This window comes from Corythoichthys intestinalis, chromosome 10 (genome assembly GCF_030265065.1).
Source record: "Corythoichthys intestinalis isolate RoL2023-P3 chromosome 10, ASM3026506v1, whole genome shotgun sequence".
Taxonomy (NCBI): Eukaryota; Metazoa; Chordata; class Actinopteri; order Syngnathiformes; family Syngnathidae; genus Corythoichthys; species Corythoichthys intestinalis.
Window position 1 is genome coordinate 49,757,637 of NC_080404.1, and position 20,982 is coordinate 49,778,618.

The 20,982-nt window shown below is 39.4% G+C and overlaps 1 protein-coding gene across 1 annotated transcript in view; it reads right to left on the reverse strand.

Annotated features, from left to right (window-relative positions):
- lrpprc (leucine-rich pentatricopeptide repeat containing) overlaps positions 1–20,982 on the reverse strand; it is a 206,875-nt gene that overhangs the window by 55,497 nt on the left and 130,396 nt on the right. The window contains exons 26-29 of the mRNA XM_057849140.1: positions 5,792–5,860; positions 5,623–5,713; positions 5,251–5,393; positions 1,120–1,243 (exon numbers count right to left, since the gene is read on the reverse strand). Coding sequence (XP_057705123.1) covers positions 1,120–1,243; positions 5,251–5,393; positions 5,623–5,713; positions 5,792–5,860 — 427 coding nt within the window. The remainder of the gene's footprint in view (positions 1–1,119; positions 1,244–5,250; positions 5,394–5,622; positions 5,714–5,791; positions 5,861–20,982) is intronic.

Genomic DNA, 20,982 nt, shown 5'->3' on the forward strand with positions numbered 1-20,982 from the left:
ATGGCGCCGTTTTACCTATATAGAGAGATAAAAGGCAGTGTAAAATGAGTAGAGTGAATTTTGGCAGCCTTTGGAGCCTTTGTTAATTGGCTAAAGCCTTACAATCCCTCTCCCTATGATTAGAAATATCATGGGAAGCAATGTGGGGAAGCAACCTAGCAAAAGATCTTTTTCTTATTTCTTCTTATTTGTTGAGCTTTAAGTAAATGATACTGTAGCCATGCCCAAAAGCATGATGGGACGTGGAACCATGATTGTGCGTAGTGCTATAAATTGATATATCTTCTCTGCGTTGGGAAACAACATAAGGTGTTAAGAAAAAGATCAATTGCTACCTTGCTTCCCCACATTGCTTCCCATTATATTTCTAATCATAGGGAGAGGGATTGAAAGGCTTTAGCCGATTAAAAAAAGGCTCCAATGGCTGCCAAAATTCAATCTATTCATTTTATGCTGCTCTTTATCTCTCTATATTGGTAAAACGGCACCGTTACAGATTGAGCGCGACAATGCGTGAGTGGGTCGTGCAGCGCATGCATTAATTGCGGTAAATAATTTAACGTGATACATTTTTTAAAATTTTATTTATTCAAAATTTAAAATTATTTATTTAAATTTAATTTTATTATTTACCGCCGTCTCTGGATGAGTATAACATATTCTGTCTAACGTTAAATACAATTAGAAAACGATTTAGTTATATTTTATTTGCTGATTCCGATACTTTGAAAATGACGTGATCAGACCCGATCGATCGGCATCATCTCTAGATATGAGCTTACAATTTTTTCTTCCTGAAAGAAGAGAGTCTAATCTTTCTTTTGGTTGGTGCCATGTTTATATAGGAATAGGACAGAATTTTCTGTGCGCCTTGCAAAATCAGTCAAAATCCAGTAAAACGGCCGGGAGCAAAGGGGGTTGCGCCGGTAAAAATGGCTGGGAGTGAATGAGTTAACCCAAATAAATCAACAAATAAGCCACACTGGACTATTAGTCTGAAAATTACAGTACATCAAAGTTAAAAAATTGGAGGGAAATGAGTCCCTCTTTCACTCTAATTGGAAAAGGAGTTCAATGAACTTTCCGGGCTTAATTAATAAGGGACTTCCAGCATCTTACCGTCGGCTTTTCCCTTCTTGCAAAGGGTTAGAAGTCGGATTTGAAACTGGGGGCCAATTTCAACAGGTTTGGATGGTGTTTCTGGTTTGACCTGCTGTGTGTTAGCAGCTTGTTCACACCAAGTCTGTAAAAGACATCCACATAAAAACACAAGATCAAACCTGGGCTGATGTTTCGATCAAAACACGGCAACGCTCTCCTGGCTCTAACAAGTCGCTACACATCTTCAGTTTGCGTATGTGATGTGGGGCAGCCAGGCCAGGGTCCGCTGATGCTCATTCACCCATGTAGCAGCGAGGGGAGGGGGTTAAGCTGTATTGGCTGGGGGCAAATTAGGGCTGGCACCCAGGGGGTGCAAAGAGAAGCGGCGCTTGGAGCGGGGACATCAACTGGAGCGCGCCCCTGGGGTCACCTAGTTCATCGCTCGGGGCAACAGCGATCACTTCCTGTCTTGTCAAGGCTCGGGGCGGCGAGGAGGAATGAAAGAAACATTTAAAACAAACTGCTAACCCTTTCTTCGTTGGGTTTGTTGTCGAAAATCGTCTCAATTTTGTCTATTCAACAGTCGCACATGCAAGAGCGAGAGAGCCATATGGTGGCATTTAGCTGCTGGCTTAATTAGTTAGGCATTAGAGATTTGCACACACATCCAGCTGTAACTCATTTCACCAGTCACCCGTTCTGATTGACCACACTACAATCCTGTTTGCTCTGCTTCATGTAATGAACAGAGGCTTAAAAAAGTGGAGCATGGCGGGGGCACCCACAGCAGTTGATAAGAGGGTTTCTTACCCCTCGGCCCCCCATTTAAAAGGGGTCGCTTGATATACAAGGGGGGTGAGGTCAACATGCTCTTAAAGTGATCCGGTTAGCTGAATGCTAATTATTCATCCTTATAGTCGGATATTTAAATAGGTAATTATGACACGCATCAGTATGACCACTGTGATCTAAATAAAAGGTCTCCATCCAATCATCTGACACTTTTCTATGTAATTCTCTACTTGCTGTCAGGGAAGTTCAACTTTGAACTCCGAGACAAGTGTCAACTCGATAGCTCGATGAAAGAAATGAATCAGATTGCCTGCTTCGAAGACTTTATATAAAAACGTGATACAGTGGGGCAAATAAGGATTTAGTCAACCACCAATTGTGGTTCTCCTACTTGAAAAGATTAGAGAGGCCTGTAATTGTCAACCAAGGCCGGCCCAGCCTATACGCTGACTATGCAGCTGCTTAGGACCCCTGAGCACTAGGGGGCCCCCAATCTGGCAACCTCATTTTATACATTTTTAATAGAGCATCGTGAATAATGTGGCGCACATTGCCATTTATCTATGCAAACATCAATTTTCTTGTCATTACAATCTGGCAACCTGGGCAGTGACGTTGAACCTGCTTTGCGATGATTGGTGCGAAAACTTGCTTGGAAAATAGTTGCACGAATATGTTGAAGAGGATTTATCCTTCTGGAGCAGAGAAACAAAAAATCTGATTAATATACAATATATGGATGTAGGGGTTGGATTGCATGTATGGGTTTCACAGTACACTGTGATGAAATGGTGGGCCAAAAATATGGGCCCCTTGGCATTATTTTGCTTAGGGCCCCCAAATGGCCTGCGCTGGCCCTGTTGTCAACATGGGTAAACCTCAACCATGAGAGACAGAATATGGAAAACAAAACAAAAAAACTGAAAATCACATTGTTTGATTTTTAAAGAGTTTCTTTCCAAATCAGAGTGGAAAATAAGTATTTGGTCACCTACAAACAAGCAAGATTTCTGGCTGTCAAAGAGGTCTAACTTCTTACGAGGCTCCACTCGTTACCTGTACTAATGGCACCTGTTTTAACTCATTATCGGTATAAAAGACACCTGTCCACAATCTCAGTCAGTCACACTCCAAACTCCACAATGGCCAAGACAAAAGAGCTGTCGAAGGCAGAGGTTGTGCTAGACTTTTTCGTTGTCTGTCATTTTGACTGACAGGGTCATAAAAATCCGGTCAAAATCTATTTTTACCCTTGACTTAAATCTTTAAAATGATAATAATGACATATTCAATAGTATTTAGTTTTCATTCATTTTTAATTAATATTCTGTCCGAACAAGCTTAACAGAGAATCCACACCGTGCCATCACACATCAAGCAGATGAATATGTAACTTTTTCTCCGCAGTGACAAAAACAGCTGACTGTGGCCCCAGTAGGTACGCTACATATGGAACAATGAAATTAACAGTTCACCTGCTGTGGCCTGAACGCAGTCTCACACCTTCCTCCTTGCTGCCGCTTGCTCGCTCAGTAGTTGCCGAGGGCTGATTGCTTGTTTGTCCTTCATCCTCCACTGCATCAGTCCCTCTTTTTTCACTTCTTTTATCAACACCATCGTCGTTTTGGGGCTTTTTGAAGAAACTTCGGACACTCAGTTGTCTTGACATTTTTCCGAGTAAGGCCAACGACGTCATGCATCAAGAGAGACAATAGCTAATTAATATGCTCACTCGCCACCCTGTGGTGTGGGGTGTGAATTGCAACCTGTCAAAATGACAGATGGAGTTCAGTTTTTTTCCGTCACCGTTTTAAAAAACCGGTCAACGACGGAAAATATTCGGTTAACGCGACCCCTGGTCGAAGGAAACCAGAGACAAAATTGGAGACCTGCACCAGGCTGGGAAGACTGAATCTGCAATAGGTAAAACACCTGGTGTAAAGAAATCAACTGTGGGAGCAATTATTAGAAAATGGAAGACATACAAGACCACTGATAATCTCCCTCGATTTGGGGCTCCATGCAAGATCTCACCCTGTGGCGTCAAAATGATAACAAGAACGGTGAGCAAAAATCCCAGAAACACGCGGGGGGACCTAGTGGATGACCTACAGAGAGCTGGGACCAGAGTAACAAAGGCTACTATCAGTAACTCAATGCGCCGCCAGGGACTCAAATCTTGCATTGCCAGACATGTCCCCCTGCTGAAGCCAGTACATGTCCAGGCCCGTCTGTGGTTCGCTAGAGAGCATTTGGATGACCAGAAAAGGACTGGGAGAATGTGTTATGGTCCGATGAAACCAAAATAGAACTTTTTGGTAGAGACACAGGTTCTCTTGTTTGGAGGAGAAAGAATACTGAATTGCATCCGAAGAACACCGTACCCACTGTGAAGCATGGGGGTGGAAAGATCATGCTTTGGGGCTGTTTTTCTGCAAAGGGACCAGGACGACTGATCTGTGTAAAGGAAAGAATGAATGGGGCTATGTATCGAGAGATTTTGAGTGAAAATCTCTCGATACATGGCAAGGGCATTGTAGATGGGATATGGCTGGGTCTTTCAGCATGACAATGATCCCAAACACACAGCCAGGGCAACAAAGGAGTGGCTTCGTGAGAAGCATTTCAAGGTCCTGGAGTGGCCTAGCCAGTCTCCAGATCTCAACCCCATAATAAAATCTGGGGAGGGAGTTGAAAGTCCGTGTTGCCCAACGACAGCCCCAAAATATCACTGCTCTAGAGGAGATCTGCATGGAGGAATGGGCCAAAGTACCAGCAACAGTGTGTGAAAAGCTTGTGAAGAGTTACAGAAAACGTTTGGTCTCAGTTATTGCCAACAAAGGGTACATAACAAAGTATTGAGATGAACTTTTGGTATTGACCAAATACTTATTTTCCACCATGATTTGCAAATAAATTATTTAAAAATTAAACAATATGATTTTCTAGTTTTTTTCCCCACATTCTGACTCTCATGGTTGAGGTTTAACCATGTTGATAATTACAGGCCTCTCTAATATTTTCAAGTGGGAGAACTTGCACAATTAGTGGTTGACTAAATACTTATTTGCCCCACTGTAAGTGTCTAAGTCACGTCAAGTCTTATGAGGAAAAGCAGCTCTAAACACCATTTTATTATTTGTCATTTTCCCTTTGTAATGTATGTTTAACGTGCTGGTTATGTGTCACATTAGACCTCAGGCATGTTTAAACTCCTCCTGGGAATCTCATGATTTCTCTGCTCCATCACCTCCCTTCCCCACTAGGAGCCTTCTGGCTATTTTTCTTTCTTCTGAATAATCTCCTTATTAGAGTTAGCGGGATGTGTAGGCTCGATCACACAGCAGGGGATTTTACCTCAGGCACCTCGAAGGGCACCTCCTGGCCGTTACTCTTCAGGACTTCGGCCAGCATGCGCAGTGTCCTTTCCCGGGGAATGACGTTTTCTTCCTGGATCTTGGTCCACACGGCTTCAGCCTTCTTCCAGTCGTTAGTCTCCTCTAGACACCGGGAATGAGCAAATTTATTTTGTGATGAATACTGTACTATACATGGCAGCAGAGGGTCATGCGGAATAAAGGACAATCAAGGCACTCATCTGATCAATTGACTTGACCGAGTCTATGCTGTCGTTTAGGTATCACATGAATTTGTAATATTGTAGTTCGACAATCAGGTTAAATGGTCCAATCAACACTGGTGCAATCACAATAAAGGCAAAGTACTTACTGCAGAGAGTAAGGAGGTAACTGTACATCTCATCACGGTCACACCCAAATAGCCTGGAGGTCAAGTACACCATTTGTTCCAGTGCGTCCATCTAAGCACAAACATTTAAGGAGGAAATTTCATAACCATTTTCTCTTAAGTCCATTGTTCAGTGTGTTGATTTTAGTACCTGATGGTTGTAAATACATCTCTCAGCATACCACTGCAGACGCCCAGGTTTTGCCCTAAGCCCAGGGGTCTTTGAGGGTTAAAAAATAGATACAAAGAAGGGGGGGTGAATATGAAATATGTGATCATGAACATTTTTGGTTTGAATTTTAAAACACCAGGCTAAAATTACATCTTCACATGAGAACCACATAGTCATAAACTGTATTTGAGTGCGCAAATAGTTGCTGTAACTAGGGTTGTTCCGATTATGTTTTTTTGCTCCCGATCCGATCCCGATCGTTTTAGCTTGAGTATCTGCCGATCCCGATATTTCCCGATCCGATTGCTTTTTTTGGCTCCCGATTCAATTCCAATTATTCCCGATAATTTTTCCCTATCATATACATTTTGGCGATGCATTAAGAAAAAAATGAATAAAACTCGGACGAATATATATATTCAACATACAGTACATAAGTACTGTATTTGTTTATTATGACAATAAATCCTCAAATGGCATTTACATTATTAATTCTTTCCGTGAGAGGGATCCACGGATGACTTGTGACTTTGTATATTGTGACTAAATATTGCCATCTAGTGTATTTGTTGAGCTTTCAGTAAATGATGCTGTAGCCATGTCCAAATGCATGATGGGAAGTGGAACCATGACTGTGTGTAGTGCTACCAATTGATATATCTTCTCTGCGTTAGGAAATAACATAAGGTTTTAAGAAAAAGATCAATTGCTACCTTGCTTTCCCACATTGCTTCCCATGATACTTCTAATCATAGGGAGAGGGATTGTAAGGCTTTAGCCAAATAAAAAAAGGCTCCAAAGGCTGCCAAAATTCAATCTACTCATTTTAAACTGTCTTTTATCTCTCTATATAGGTAAAACGGCGCCATTACAGATTGAGCGCGACAATGCGTGAGTGGGTCGTGCAGCGCATGCATTAATTGCATTAAATATTTTAACGTGATACATTTTCAAAAAAATGTATTACCGTCGTTATCGGGATAAATTTGATAACCCTACCTTAAGCCTAAACTAAAGACTCTGGATGAGTAACATATTATGTCTGTAACGTTAAATACAATTAGAGAACGATTTAATTAAAATATATATATATATTAAAAAAAGGCATGGCCGATATTTTTTTGCTGATTCTGATACTTTAAAAATGACGTGATCAGTGACGGGACATCTCTAATATTCATGCAAATCTGAGCAACAGGGTGACGAACATAGAACAATTTGTGCTGAATTTGTGTTTTTACGGGTTGAACCAAAAAAAAACAAAGCTAAATGAGGAATCATGAATAATGAAGTTGGAAAAAAATCTGAAGATATTTCCTCAGCTCGTCTGTTATGGTCTATCGTTTCATTGCTTAAATTTTTACTATTTAAAGATTTTAACAGGTCAAGTAATCCCCCCCTCTTTCCCGAGGCAAGTGACAGATTTGACCAGATAGGAATGCGAAATGTGTTTCGCAGTAGTCTGTTTTTGGGAACAGTGTGGTGCATCCAGGCCAGAAAGATTTCGAAATAGACCAACAAGCTGTCAAATACCAGCTGACATAGATTGATCTAGGGGCTCGTGTAGCACAGATTTAGTCTGATACGTGGAGTGACAAGGTGATTATTACGAAAGAACAGCGATCAGGATTTCATCTGTCTCTTGGGACTTGGATACAATCTGAATAAGACTAGGATTGAGAGATCTCGCTCTCTCTATGTGGTAATCTGAGACGGGGGGGTAAAATGAAAGAAAAAAAGAACGAGCCAAAAAGTTAATCTGAAAGACGGAGGGGATCAACAGTGCTCAATCCCCGCTGGCCCTTTTTGATGGGAGCAGAGTCAAGAAAAGACTGGCTTCATCCCTCACTGCTGTTTCCTTTTCCAATCTCTTTCAATCCTAGCCTCTTCCTGCAAATCTCCCCTGTTCCTTCTCTTCTTTTGGACCCCACCCCCCCTCACCATCCCTCCACCCAGCCCAGGCGGAGGCATTATGCGCTTACCCGAGCAGCCAAAGGGACAAATTAAAATGTGTTGCACTCACTCTCTCCCTCAGTCTGTCTAATCTTCTTAGAGACCAAAGCCCAGTGCAAATTCTCCCATCTTTTCCTCCCTTTTCAATTCCTTTTTATTTTGTTTGTGAGTTTCCACTTAGAAACACGCACATACACCTCAATTGGAATCCCTGAGGACCCGGAGTCCAAATCTGTAATAATTTTTTGAAAATGTTTTTATTGTTCATATCATAACGTGTGTGGAAGTGTAGCTAAAAAGTGGAGAAAATAAAAATCAAAAAGTGGAATACAGTGATCCCTCGCTACTTCGCGCTTCAAACTTCGCGCCCGTTGTCAATCACAGATTTTTTTTCAATTAATAAATAAATGCAGTATTTTATAGGGCTGTCCCAATACGATCATGTAGTCTCTCACTCTCCCTCCAGCCGATTTTCTTGGTCAAGCAATGCACTGGAGTTTAGAGATGTCCCGATCGATCGGGTCCGATCACGTCATTTTCAAAGTATCGGAATCGGCAAAAAAAATATCGGCCATGCCTTTTTTTAAATATATATTTTTTTTAATTAAATCGTTTTCTAATTGTATTTAACATTACAGACATAATATGTTACACTCATCCAGAGTCTTTAGTTTAGGCTTAAGGTAGGGTTATCAAATTTATCCCGATAACGGCGGTAATTAATTCTTTCAAAAATGTATCACGTTAAATTATTTAACGCAATTAATGCACCCACTCACGCATTGTCGCGCTCAATCTGTAATGGCGCCGTATTACCTTTATAGAGAGATAAAAGGCAGCGTAAAATGAGTAGAGTGAATTTTGACAGCCTTTGGAGCCTTTTTTTAATTGGCTAAAGCCTTACAATCCCTCTTCCTACGATTAGAACTATCATGGGAAGCAATGTGGGGAAGCAAGGTAGCAATTTATCTTTTTCTTAACACCCTGTTTTGTTGCCCAACGCTGAGAAGATATATCAATTGGTACCATTACGCACAGTCATGGTTCCACTTCCCATCATGCATTTGGGCATGGCTACAGTATCATTTACTGAAAGCTCAACAAATACACTAGATGGCAATATTCAGTCACAATATACAAAGTCACATTTGTCCTTTAAGAATTACAAGTCTTTCTATCCGTGGATCCCTCTCACAAAAAGAATGTTAATAATGTAAATGCCATCTTGAGGATTTATTGTCATTATAAACAAATACAGTACTTATGTACTGTATGTTGAATGTATATATTCATCCGAGTTTTATTCATTTTTTTTCTTAATGCATTGCCAAAATGTACAGTTATGGTCAAAAGTTTACATACACTTGTGAAGAACATAATGTCATGGCTCTCTTGAGTTTCCAGTTATTTCTACAACTCTGATTTTTCTCTGATAGAGTGATTGGAACAGATACTTCTTTGTCACAAAAAACATTCATGAAGTTTGGTTCTTTTATGACTTTATTATGGGTTAACAGAAAAAGTGATCAAATTTGCTGGGTCAAAAATATACATACATGGATCTGAAAAAGCTAATCATTGACTTGAACAAGTCAGGAAAGTGACATGGAGTCATTTCAAAGCAGCTGCAGGTCCCAAGAGCAACAGTGCAAACAATTGTTTGTAAGTATAAAGTGCATGGCACTGTTTTGTCACTGCCACGATCAGGAAGAAAACGCAAGCTATCACCTGCTGCTGAGAGAAAATTGGTCAGGAGGGTGAAGAATCAACCGAGAATCACCAAAAAGCAGATCTGCCAAGAATTAGAAGCTGCTGCAACACAGGTATCAGTGTCCACAGTCAAGCGTGTTTTGCATCTCCATGGACTGAGAGGCTGCCGTGCAAGAAGGAAGCCCTTGCTCCAAAAGCGGCACCTTAAGGCTCGACTGAAGTTTGCTGCTGATCATATGGACAAAGATAAGACCTTCTGGAGGAAAGTTCTGTGGTCAGACGAAACAAAAATCGAGGTGTTTGGCCACAATGCCCAGCAATATGTTTGGAGGAGAAAAGGTGAGGCCTTTAACCCCAAGTACACCATGCCTACCGTCAAGCACGGTGGTGGTAGTATTATGCTGTGGGGCTGTTTTGCTTCCAATGGAACTGGTGCTTTACAGAGAGTAAATGGGATAATGAAGAAGGAGGATTACCTTCAAGTTCTTCAAGATAACCTAACGTCATCAGAAGATTGGGTCTTGGGCGCAGTTGGGTGTTCTAACAGGACAATGAACCCAAACACACATCAAAAGTGGTAATGGAATGGCTAAATCAGGCTAGCATTAAGGTTTTCGAATGGCCTTCCCAAAGTCCTGACTTGAACTTGTGGACAATGCTGAAAAAACAAGTTCATGTCAGAAAGCCATCAAATTTAACTGAACTGCACCAATTCTGTCAAGAGGAGTGGTCAAAGATTCAACCAGAAGCTTGCCAGAAGCTTGTGGATGGCTACCAAAAGCGCCTAATTGAAGTGAAAATGGCCAAGGGACATGTTACCAAATATTAGCCCTGCTGTATGTATATTTTTGACCCAGCAGATTTGATCACTTTTTTCTGTTCACCCATAATAAAGTCATAAAAGAACCAAACTTCATTAATGTTTTTTTGTGACAAAGAAGTATCTGTTCCAATCATTCTATCAGAGAAAAATCAGAGTTGTAGAAATAACTGGAAACTCAAGACAGCCATGACATCATGTTCTTCACAAGTGTATGTAAACTTTTGACCACAACTGCATATGATCGGGAAAAATTATCGGTAATGATTGGAATTGAATCGGGAGCAAAAATAAAGCAATCGGATCGGGAAATATCGGGATCGGCAGATACTCAAACTAAAATGATCGGGATCGGCTCGGGAGCAAAAAAAACATGATCGGAACAACCCTAGTAAATATGAATAAATACATTACACACCACACACAAACACAAAAACTTTTTTTGGGGCGTTTTTGAAACCGTATATGTGGAGTTGAAATTATGAAATATTTTTATACTTAAATCTCAAGAAAGAACACTTTATTCACCTTCACTTAAAAGTAACTCTCAGTCTCACTTCCTGCTTTAATTCCGTTAATCACCCTGACCACTTAGATCTAATCTCACGCACACACATGCACAGTCGCACACAAGCATGGCCGACCCCTCTCCCTAACGTAAAAACACAATGATTCGCTGCTCTTTAGCAATGCTACCTAACCTTGACAACACACACACACACACCAAATACTTAGCCGTAATAATGCTCCCCATGATAATCCCCTACCTAACCATGACCATTTAGCACAAAATTGGCCACCTTTTTCTATCATTACATTTAATTAGCTGTGATTAATCAGCTGCCAATTATACCAAACACAGCCTAAAGAGAGTCACCACTCACTGGGAATACCACTTGAAACCCTCTCTATGGATGTTGATGCTTGTGTCTTCCTGCACGTTTATTACTTTTTGTGCTTTAGTGACTGTACCGCAACTATCCATTATCGCCTCAATTATTAAAGATATTACAGGTGATAGTGGTGAGGTCAGCTTGCTTGACCAGAAATTTTGAAACCTTATTCTATTTAGGTGACAGTTATAAATTGAAAGGTGTTAGTTGACACATTTATAAGTGGGCTTCCTAGAATGCGAATAGTTTTTAGGGAGACATTTTAGACCGCCGGGAGGAAGGTATCAACATCTCAATCACTTTAATTTTGTTTTGAGAGGAGATTGAGGGCAGCGGTAAACAGAGCTTTGCATGATGAAGTGGTAAGTTATTTGTATTCAGTCTGTCTTTTCTAGTAGGGTTGTTCCGATCATGTTTTTTGCTCCCAATCCGATCCCGATCGTTTTAATTTGAGTATCTGCCGATTCCGATATTTCCCGATCCGATTGCTTTATTTTTGCTCCCGATTCAATTCCAGTCAGTCCCGATAATTTTTCCCGATCATATACATTTTGGCAATGCATTAAGAAAAAAATCAATAAAACTCGGACGAATATATACATTCAACATACAGTACTAAGTACTGTATTTGTTTATTATGACAATAAATCCTCAAGATGGCATTTACATTATTAACATTCTTTCTGTGAGAGGGATCCACGGATAGAAAGGCTTGTAATTCTTAAAGGACGGACAAATGTCACTTTGTATATTGTGGCTAAATATTGCCATCTAGTGTATTTGTTGAGCTTTCAGTAAAAGATACTGTAGCCATGCCCAAATGCATGATGGGAAATGCAACCATGCCTGTGCGTAGTGCTACCAATTGATATATCTTCTCTGCGTTGGGAAATAACATAGGGTGTTAAGAAAAAGATTGACTACTATCTTTCTTCCCCACATTGCGTCCCACGATATTTCTAATCGTAGGGAGAGGGGTTGTAAGGCCAATTAAAAAAAGGCTCCAAAGGACGCCAAAATTCACTCTACTCATTTTACGCTGCTTTTTAGCTCTCTATATAGGTAAAACGGCGCCATTACAGATTGAGCGCGACAATGCGCGATAGGGTCGTGCAGCACATGCATTAATTGCGTTAAACATTTTAACGTGATACATTTTTTAAAAAATTAATTACTGCCATTATCGGGATAAATTTGATAACTCTACCTTAAGCCAAAACTAAAGACTCTGGATGAGTGTAACACATTATGTCTGTAACGTTAGATACAATTAGAAAACGATTTAATTAAATATATATATATTAAAAAAAAGGCATGTCCGATATTTTTTTGCCGATTCCGATACTTTGAAAATGACGTGATTTATCGGCATACCGATCGATCGGGACATCTTTACTTTGTATGGCGGCCGTATGTATGGAGCTGCCATCGCTGTTCCCGGTGTGACGTATCATCTCTAATTTCTAGTCATCTATCCATCCATTTTCTAGAACCCTTATTCTCGTTAGGGCCATATAGCAGCCTAGACTTGTCTCTAGTCAATTACAGGTAGACAATCAGTAACACTTACATTCACCTCCGGACAATTTTGAGAGAACTGTTTTTGGAATGTGGGCTGGAGTCAAAGTACTTAAAGCAGAAATGTAAAGTAATTTCATAACATGCCAAATAGGGTCACAATTAAAGTATTTAAACATTGTCCAACAAATAAAGCATGAAAAAATAATTTATATGTTGTATATTTGACAAAATAATCGCGTTTCTGAAGTTCGAGCCTGAAAGGGGACGAACCCAGAAGTGATACGTCACACCGGGAACTGCGATGGCAGCTCCATACATACGGCCGCCATACAAAGCCCTTCAAACAATGATTCAAACAGTGATATAAGCGATAGATCGAGCGCAAGGCATGAGATCCAAATTTTTGAAGAGTTGGAAGAAGAAGAGGAGCTTGGACTTTTATGTTGGACCTAACATGTAGTAGCCAGACGCTAATTAGGATGCAAACAATGTGCCTAGACTACCTGACATGGAATGGAGACAAGACCCATCGAGATTACGAGATTGGTAAGATATAGGCTGTTATTATTTTCATGATTTGAAGATGCAGGCATTTGCACATAATTTTATGTTTTTGTCTATCTGATGACATTGTTAAAAAAAATTTTTTTTAAAAATCATCAGACTTCATGTTCATTTTGGCAGATCCGGCAGCTCCGGACAGCCTCAACAGCCCCACAGCATCACTGACCCACCCCCATACTTCACAGTGGGTATGAGGTGCTTTTCAGCATGCGATGGCTTCCAAAGGCCCTGGGAACCTTGTTAGGGTGCATGGCATAATGAATGCTTTGAAATACCAGGACATTTTAAATCAAAATCTGTTGCCCTTTGCCCGAAAGCTGAAGATGGTTCGTCACTGGGTCTTTCAGCAAGACAATTACCCTAAACATATGGCCAAAACTACACAGAAATGGTTCACCAGGCACAAAATCAAGCTCCTCCCATGGCCATCTCAGTCCCCAGACCTTGTTTTGTTGGCAAAAGGGGGTTGTACAAAGTATTAACACCAGGGGTGCTAATAATTGTGACCCACATTATTTGATGTCATATAATTTTTTCTTTATGTGGGATTTTCCCCCCACTGAATGAATGCACTTGTATTGACGGTTGGATTTTTCCCTTTTTTTCCCATTAAGGTCCCATATTATTTCAACAAAAAAAATTATTAGAAGCTAAAAAACACATCTTTTTCAGGGGTGCCAATAATTATGGAGGGCACTGTATGTCTCTATTGATTTACTTTTTAGGATTATTGTACGCTTTTATTATTGTATTTCATTTTTTAATAGTGCAATAATACATGTTTTTGGATATTTGGGTATTTAGGGGAACCTAAAAGTTTAATTCCGGTTTACGTCGCCAGCGTAGGCACAGAACTCGTTTGTAACCCAGGGACTACCTATAGAAGGCAAACATGCAAACTTGAAACAAAAAGACCCGAGGTAAGATCCAAAACCAGAATCTATTGACTGTGAGACAAACATTCAAACCGATGCATTATTGGAGGAAAATAGAATATTCCATGTCATTCACAATGGTCCCAAATGACAGCTCACACTTTAACAAATGAAGGTCTTCTGTGTATAATGCATTAATAGACATTGTTACTTGACAACCGATAAATTATTGATCAAGAACGAGGACATATAGTGCATCTCAAACAATTAATGTTTTAATATACATTGTTAGGCAGCCTTTACTGACTCTTGAAGTACGCATCGCTAAACCACTGTATAATTTACGGGGCTGCATGTTTCAATACCCTCTGAGGGACTGTGATGAACCTTCAGCCCGACATATGGTGGATGTTAGTGTGTGTGTACGTGTGCGAGGGACGTATTGAACAGCTCAAACCGAACATCGTTGACTGAAATCTGCAACAGGGCTTAGCCTCTAGCACATACTGTTGGCATTTACACTAGGTGACGCCGGTGTAAGTAGGATGTGAGATGTACAGACACAATAACATGTCGATAGCACTTCAGAGAGTTGGGAAATCCTCAAGAGGTCCAAATCCCTCTTTTAGTACACACAAGAGGGCTGAACGGGGGCATCCTGCAGTCTGTTGAAATCACATAATGGCCTTGTTCTCTCTGATGTCTCATATCCTGATCTGTTTATTCATCAATCTCCCTGTGCTGATACCCAGCTTGTGAGCACACAGTTCATCTGTGTGTCAGTCGCTTCTTATCGGCCCGCCGTGCCTCACTCTTTTACACTAATCTACAAGCCCTTCAACAGGGCAATGTATTTCGACTAGGGTTGTTCCGATCATGTTTTTTTGCTCCCGATGCGATCCCGATCGTTTTGGTTTGAGTATCTGCCGATCCCGATATTTCCCGATCCGATTGCTTTTTTTCGGTCCCGATTCAATTCCAATCACTCCCGAAATTTTTTCCCGATCATATACATTTTGGCAATGCATTAAGAAAAAATGAATAAAACTCGGACGAAACTATACATTCAACATACAGTACATAAGTACTGTATTTGTTTATTATGACAATAAATCCTCAAGATGACATTTACATTATTAACATTCTTTCTGTTAGAGGGATCCACGGATAGAAAGACTTGTGACGTTGTATATTGTAACTAAATATTGCCATCTAGTGTATTTGTTGAGTTTTCAGTAAGTGATACTGTAGCCATGCCCAGATGCATGATGGGAAGTGCAACCATGACTGTGCGTAGTGCTACCAATTGATATATCTTCTCTGCATTGGGAAATTTAAAAAATTAAATTAAAAAAAGGCTTCAAAGGCTACCAAAATTCACTGTACTCATTTTACACTGCCTTTTATCTCTCTATATAGGTAAAACGGCACCAGATTGAGCGCGACAATGTGTGAGTGGAACGTGCAGCGCATGCATTAATTGCATCAAATATTGCATTAAATATTTTAACGTGATACATTTTTCAAAAAATTAATTACCGCCGTTATCAGTATAAATTTGATAACCCTACCTTAAGCCTAAACTAAAGACTCTAGATGAGTGTAACATATTATGTCTGTAACGTTAAATACAATTAGAAAACGATTTAATCAAAAAATATATATTAAAAAAAGGCATGGCCGATAATTTTTTGCCGATTTCGATACTTTGAAAATGACGTGATCATCCCGATTGATCGGGACATCTCTACTTTTCACTACTATTGTATATTCTCACTGAAGACATCAAAACTATGAATGAACATGTAGAATGGCAAAAAAAAAAGGTGAAATAACTGAAAACAGGTTTTGTGTTCTGCATTCTTCGAAGTATCCACCTTTTGGCCAATACTGTATGTATTAAGGCTGTCAACAATAATCGATGCGGCGATGCATCCCGATGCGGGGCAGGCACGATTCGATTCGATGCGGGCAACACGCTGAATCGATTCAGCGCATTTTAAAATATATAAGTACGTTTACATTCAAAGCAAGCCCGTAGAGGTTAGATCGGGCCTAAAAAAATTCCAGCCCAACCCGACACGGCCCGTTGGTATTGAAGCCCGACCGGCCAGATCAATTAACTATAGATTTGCATGCCCGAGCCGAGTGATGAGAAAAGAAAAAAAAAAACGCAGCAGCAGCAGCAATTTATTTTCATTTCTTCAAGTTTTCTTACTGTTTAAATAGTCTACATATTTTTATAAGAGTTATAAAAGCCTTTACACAACGAAATAATGCTGGGAAAGTTTAATATAAAAAAAACACGGTTTTGCAGACACACAGAGAAGAAGATTCGAAAGGATCACATTTGCCTTTGTGTGCATAAATATAAGTGTCTTTCCTAACAAATTCTCAGTTGGCAGACAAAAAAACGCAAGTTTACTCAATATTTAAATAGTCTACATATTTCTAAGAGATTTATAAAAGCATTTACTCAACAAAATAACGCTGGGAAAGTTTAATATTAAAAAAAAAAAAACACTGTTTTACAGACACACAGAGGAGAAGATTCGAAAGGATCACATTTGCCTTTGTGTGCATAAATAAAAGTGTCTTTCGTAACGAATTCTCAGTTGGCAGGGAAAAAAAACGCAAGTTTACTCAATATTTAAATAGTCTACATATTTTTGTGAAATTTATAGAAGCATTTACATAACAAAATAACGCTGGGAAAGTTTGATTAAAAAAAACCCAAAAAACACGGTTTTACAGACACACAGAGGAGAAGATTCAAAAGGATCACATTTGCCTTTGTGTGCGTAAATAAAAGTGTCTTTCGTAACGAATTCTCAGTTGGCAGGAAAAAAACCCAAGTTTACTCAATATTTAAATAGTCTACATATTTTTATGAGAATTATAAAAGCATTCACACAACGAAATAACGGGAGGAGAAGAAGAAAAAGAGGGCTGCGCCAAAGCCCTCTGCGCATTTTTTTTTTTTCTTTTTTAATAATTTATTAGTCCGGAGCGGCGGCCCGACCTGACCTACCGAAATGTGAATGCTTAACATTTCGGGTCGGGTCGGATCGGGTTCGGGCACAAAATCTAACCTCTATGCAGGGGGGATGAGGAGCCCAAATCCGCTTCCTTACCGGAGTAACGTCACAGACAAGCGCAGTTGTAATCGAGAGCGCAGAGAGATAGGACATAACATAACAATGGCTGAAACTGAGAAAGAGGGAGCGAGAAATATTATAGATATAAGATAGGCTAGGCCTACATTTTACTTTTGTTCTACATTGCAATTTAGTTGATGTTTTGTTTGCAACTGAACTGATCCCTGGATTGATATTGCGATAAAGATGCTGCTGCACTACAATATTTTCTTTGTCGTTTTCTTTAATATTTACTATTTGAATATTTTTATTAGAGATGCACGATAATATCGGTCACCGATAATTATCGGCCGATAATGGCAATTATGACGTCACACAGATAATCCAGATAAAACGAAATTCCACCGATAATGCAATTCGATAATTATATACTTGATTTAGCCTCCAAATGTGCGCAATCAACAGTTTTGTCCAATTCTGCTAGTTTTAAGGAGGTGTTTTTGCAGTGTAGTAATGTGATATATGTTAGGAATGGCTTACTTTTAAAGGAATTTTTGTGCAACTTGGGTGTTTACTCTCTAAGTAATTGTCGCCTAAAGCTTACCATTACACAACGTCATTGCCATTGTTTAGTTGTTGGAATTTACTACTTGTTCACATTTGATGTGGAAAAAAATAGCACCAAATTACATTTTTGCACAGCAACATTTGATCTTTGTATACTTTAAAATTTTACATACATATTTGAATAGAATTATCGGCGTGACATTATCGGTTATCGGGTGTCGGGGCAGGAAATTATCGGTTATCGATATCGGTTGAAAAATGTATTATCGTGCATCACTAATTTTTATTGATGGGTCGTTGTGACTAAAATACAGTGACTGTTATTACTGATTTTGCACAGGAGTTCAGATGTTGCACTGTGTGAAAGGCTCCTACTGTGTGTAAAAAAAGAAAAAAAAAAGAAAGCCTTGGTCTCATTCAAAGCACTAATTAAATGCTGTGATCTGATTTTTTTTTTTTTTTTTAAGATATATATGAAAGTATACTATTTTCATTTGACTTCAACCAGGAGTGACACAAGAGCCAATAAAAAGTTGTTTAATGTCTGTCCGCTTGTGTTGGCACATGATTGACGAAAAATATGCTTTGCTTTAGAATTTTAATGCATCCCAGGCTTTAATGCATCACAATGCATTGCCGAATCGAACCGAACCGAATCGTGACCCTCTGAATCGAATCGAATCGTGGCCTTCCGAATCGTAATCGAATCGAATCGTGAGGGCGGTGTCAATGCACACCTCTAGTATGTATACATACATATATATATATAAATAAATATATATATACACACATATATAAATATATACACACACACACACACACACATCTTGACACTGTTCGAGTTCAATCAACTGTTCAAGTTGTTGTTGGCAGCGTTTCAAAGAAATTCTAAATATCACCTCTGGTGTAGTTTTGGCTAAGCAAAGCAAAGGATAGTCTCCAAGGTGCTCGTCACATGATCTGTTCGAAAAATAATTTTGACCCATTATGAAAACTTTACGTTGTAGGATTTTTGTTGATTTTATTAATTTTTTTTTTTTTTTTTTTTATTGCTTTACAACTTTCAGAGACATTTTAACGGCTAGATCTTTATTCCAAAGGGCAAGTTCAGATTTTTTTTTACATGAGGCTTAATCTTGGAGTTAGCGGGGGTTTATTTAGGCGTTGGAGTTGATTTGAAAAAAAATTGTGCAGTTTGTCAGTTATTTGTTAGTTTTAGGGCTCCAGAATGGCTAAGCAAGGGCGAGTCAATGGTGGTCGACTAATTAAACCCCCGCTAACTCAAAGATTTAAGCCTTATGTGAAAAAGTCAATTACACGCGATATTTTTCTGTTATTTTTATGTTGAGGCAGCAAAAGGAAAAAAAGGGTAAAAGTAACTGATAAGTTACTTTTAAACTAACTTAGTTACTTTGATAATAATCAGTAAAGTAACTACCTTACTTTTTTGACGTGTAATCAGTAATCAGTAATTAAATTACTTTAAGTAATCCGTGACAACACTGCCAGTAACACTTTATTTGACAGCAGGATTGACAGCGGCATCATGAGACTGTCATGAGACCAAATGAACCACCATAAAGCTTTGAACTAATTGGCTGCAAAGCTTCATTGCTACAAAAAGCTTCATTTGGCCATCACTGCTCCCTTGAGGGAGACAGTCAACCTCTGCTGCCACCTGCTGTCAACACTGTTGTCATCCAACATGCCTCATAGCATGCATTGCAGCGCTACAAATGTAAATAACAATCAAAATTCATATTCTATGCTAAGTATTAGAGCTGTCCCGACTAGTCGACGTTGTCGACGTCATCGATGACGTAAATGCGTTGACGGGCAAAACATACCGTCGACGGGTAATGACGGGTTTAAAAAAAAAAAAAAAAAAAAAACATGCGGAAAAAGTTTAGAATGGCAGGCGCTCGCGATGCAAGCGGTTGTTAATAACACCTCAAAGGGGGCCGCTGTTATTTCAATGTGACCGGCATTGTCAGATTGAGCAAAGAGGAAGAAAGTGGGCAAGCGAGAGAGAGGGAGTGAGATCGGTGAGTTGGGAAAGTGCGCGGGTAGCGCGGAGTTCAGTGGCTGCATCCCCTACGTTTTTGTTTTGGTCAATAAAAGTATCCGTAAACAGCCATCCGACGCCTCTCGGTGTTTTTATGCACGCCGCTGCCTTCCTGAGGAGGAAATCGGACGAACCGACGACAACGAGCCAAGTGAATCGCCGGTTCACTTCTCACTTCGGCAAGGAGTTGAAAACACCGCCAATTTCCAAAAAGGGCAGAATTGGTGACACGTGAAAGTGCCATAAAGCCAAAAAAGCGGACCAGAATAGCCAGAGCCTGGAATAATTTCAAGGAAAATAAGGAGGGTGCCACTGTGTGTACTCTTTGCTAAGCTGAGCTCGCATACCACAGTAGCACGTCGGCTATGAACAAACACTTGAAGCGCCATCACCCAAGTATAATTTTCGAAGACGACAAGAAACAACAAGCTAGTGGATTGTAAGTCCATACAACTTTATAACGATTTTTTAAAAATTGAAGTTACCTGTATGTCCGTCGTATCAACGTGCATTTTTATTTCATAAAATTATATATATATATATATATGTTAGGGCTGTCAAACGATTAAAATTTTTAATCGAGTTAATTACAGCTTAAAAATTAATTAATCGTAATTAATCGCAATTAATCGCAATTCAAACCATCTGTAAAATATGCCATATTTTTCTGTAAATTATTGTTGGAATGGAAAGATAAGACGGATATATACATTGACCCATAAGCAGTGTGTTTGTTTATTATAACAATAAATCCACAAGACGGCATTAACATTAACATTCTTTCTGTGAAAGGGATCCATGGATAGAAAGACTTTTAATTCATAAAAGATAAATGTGAGTACAAGTTATAGTAATTTTGATAGTTTGTATACTGTGACTAAATATTGCCATCTAGTGTATTTTTTTAGCTAAATTTAATGTTTGAATAGCGTATTATTTTGCATAGCTATTTTGATTGGGAATGCCAGATCTCTTTGCATTGAGCGCTTTTCTTTTTGTGAACATTATTTTATTTTTGAGGGATAGGAATATTATTTTTTTGTGCTTTCACTAAATGATACTGTAGCGATTTAAACGTTCTGTTTAAACTGCCCAAATGCATGA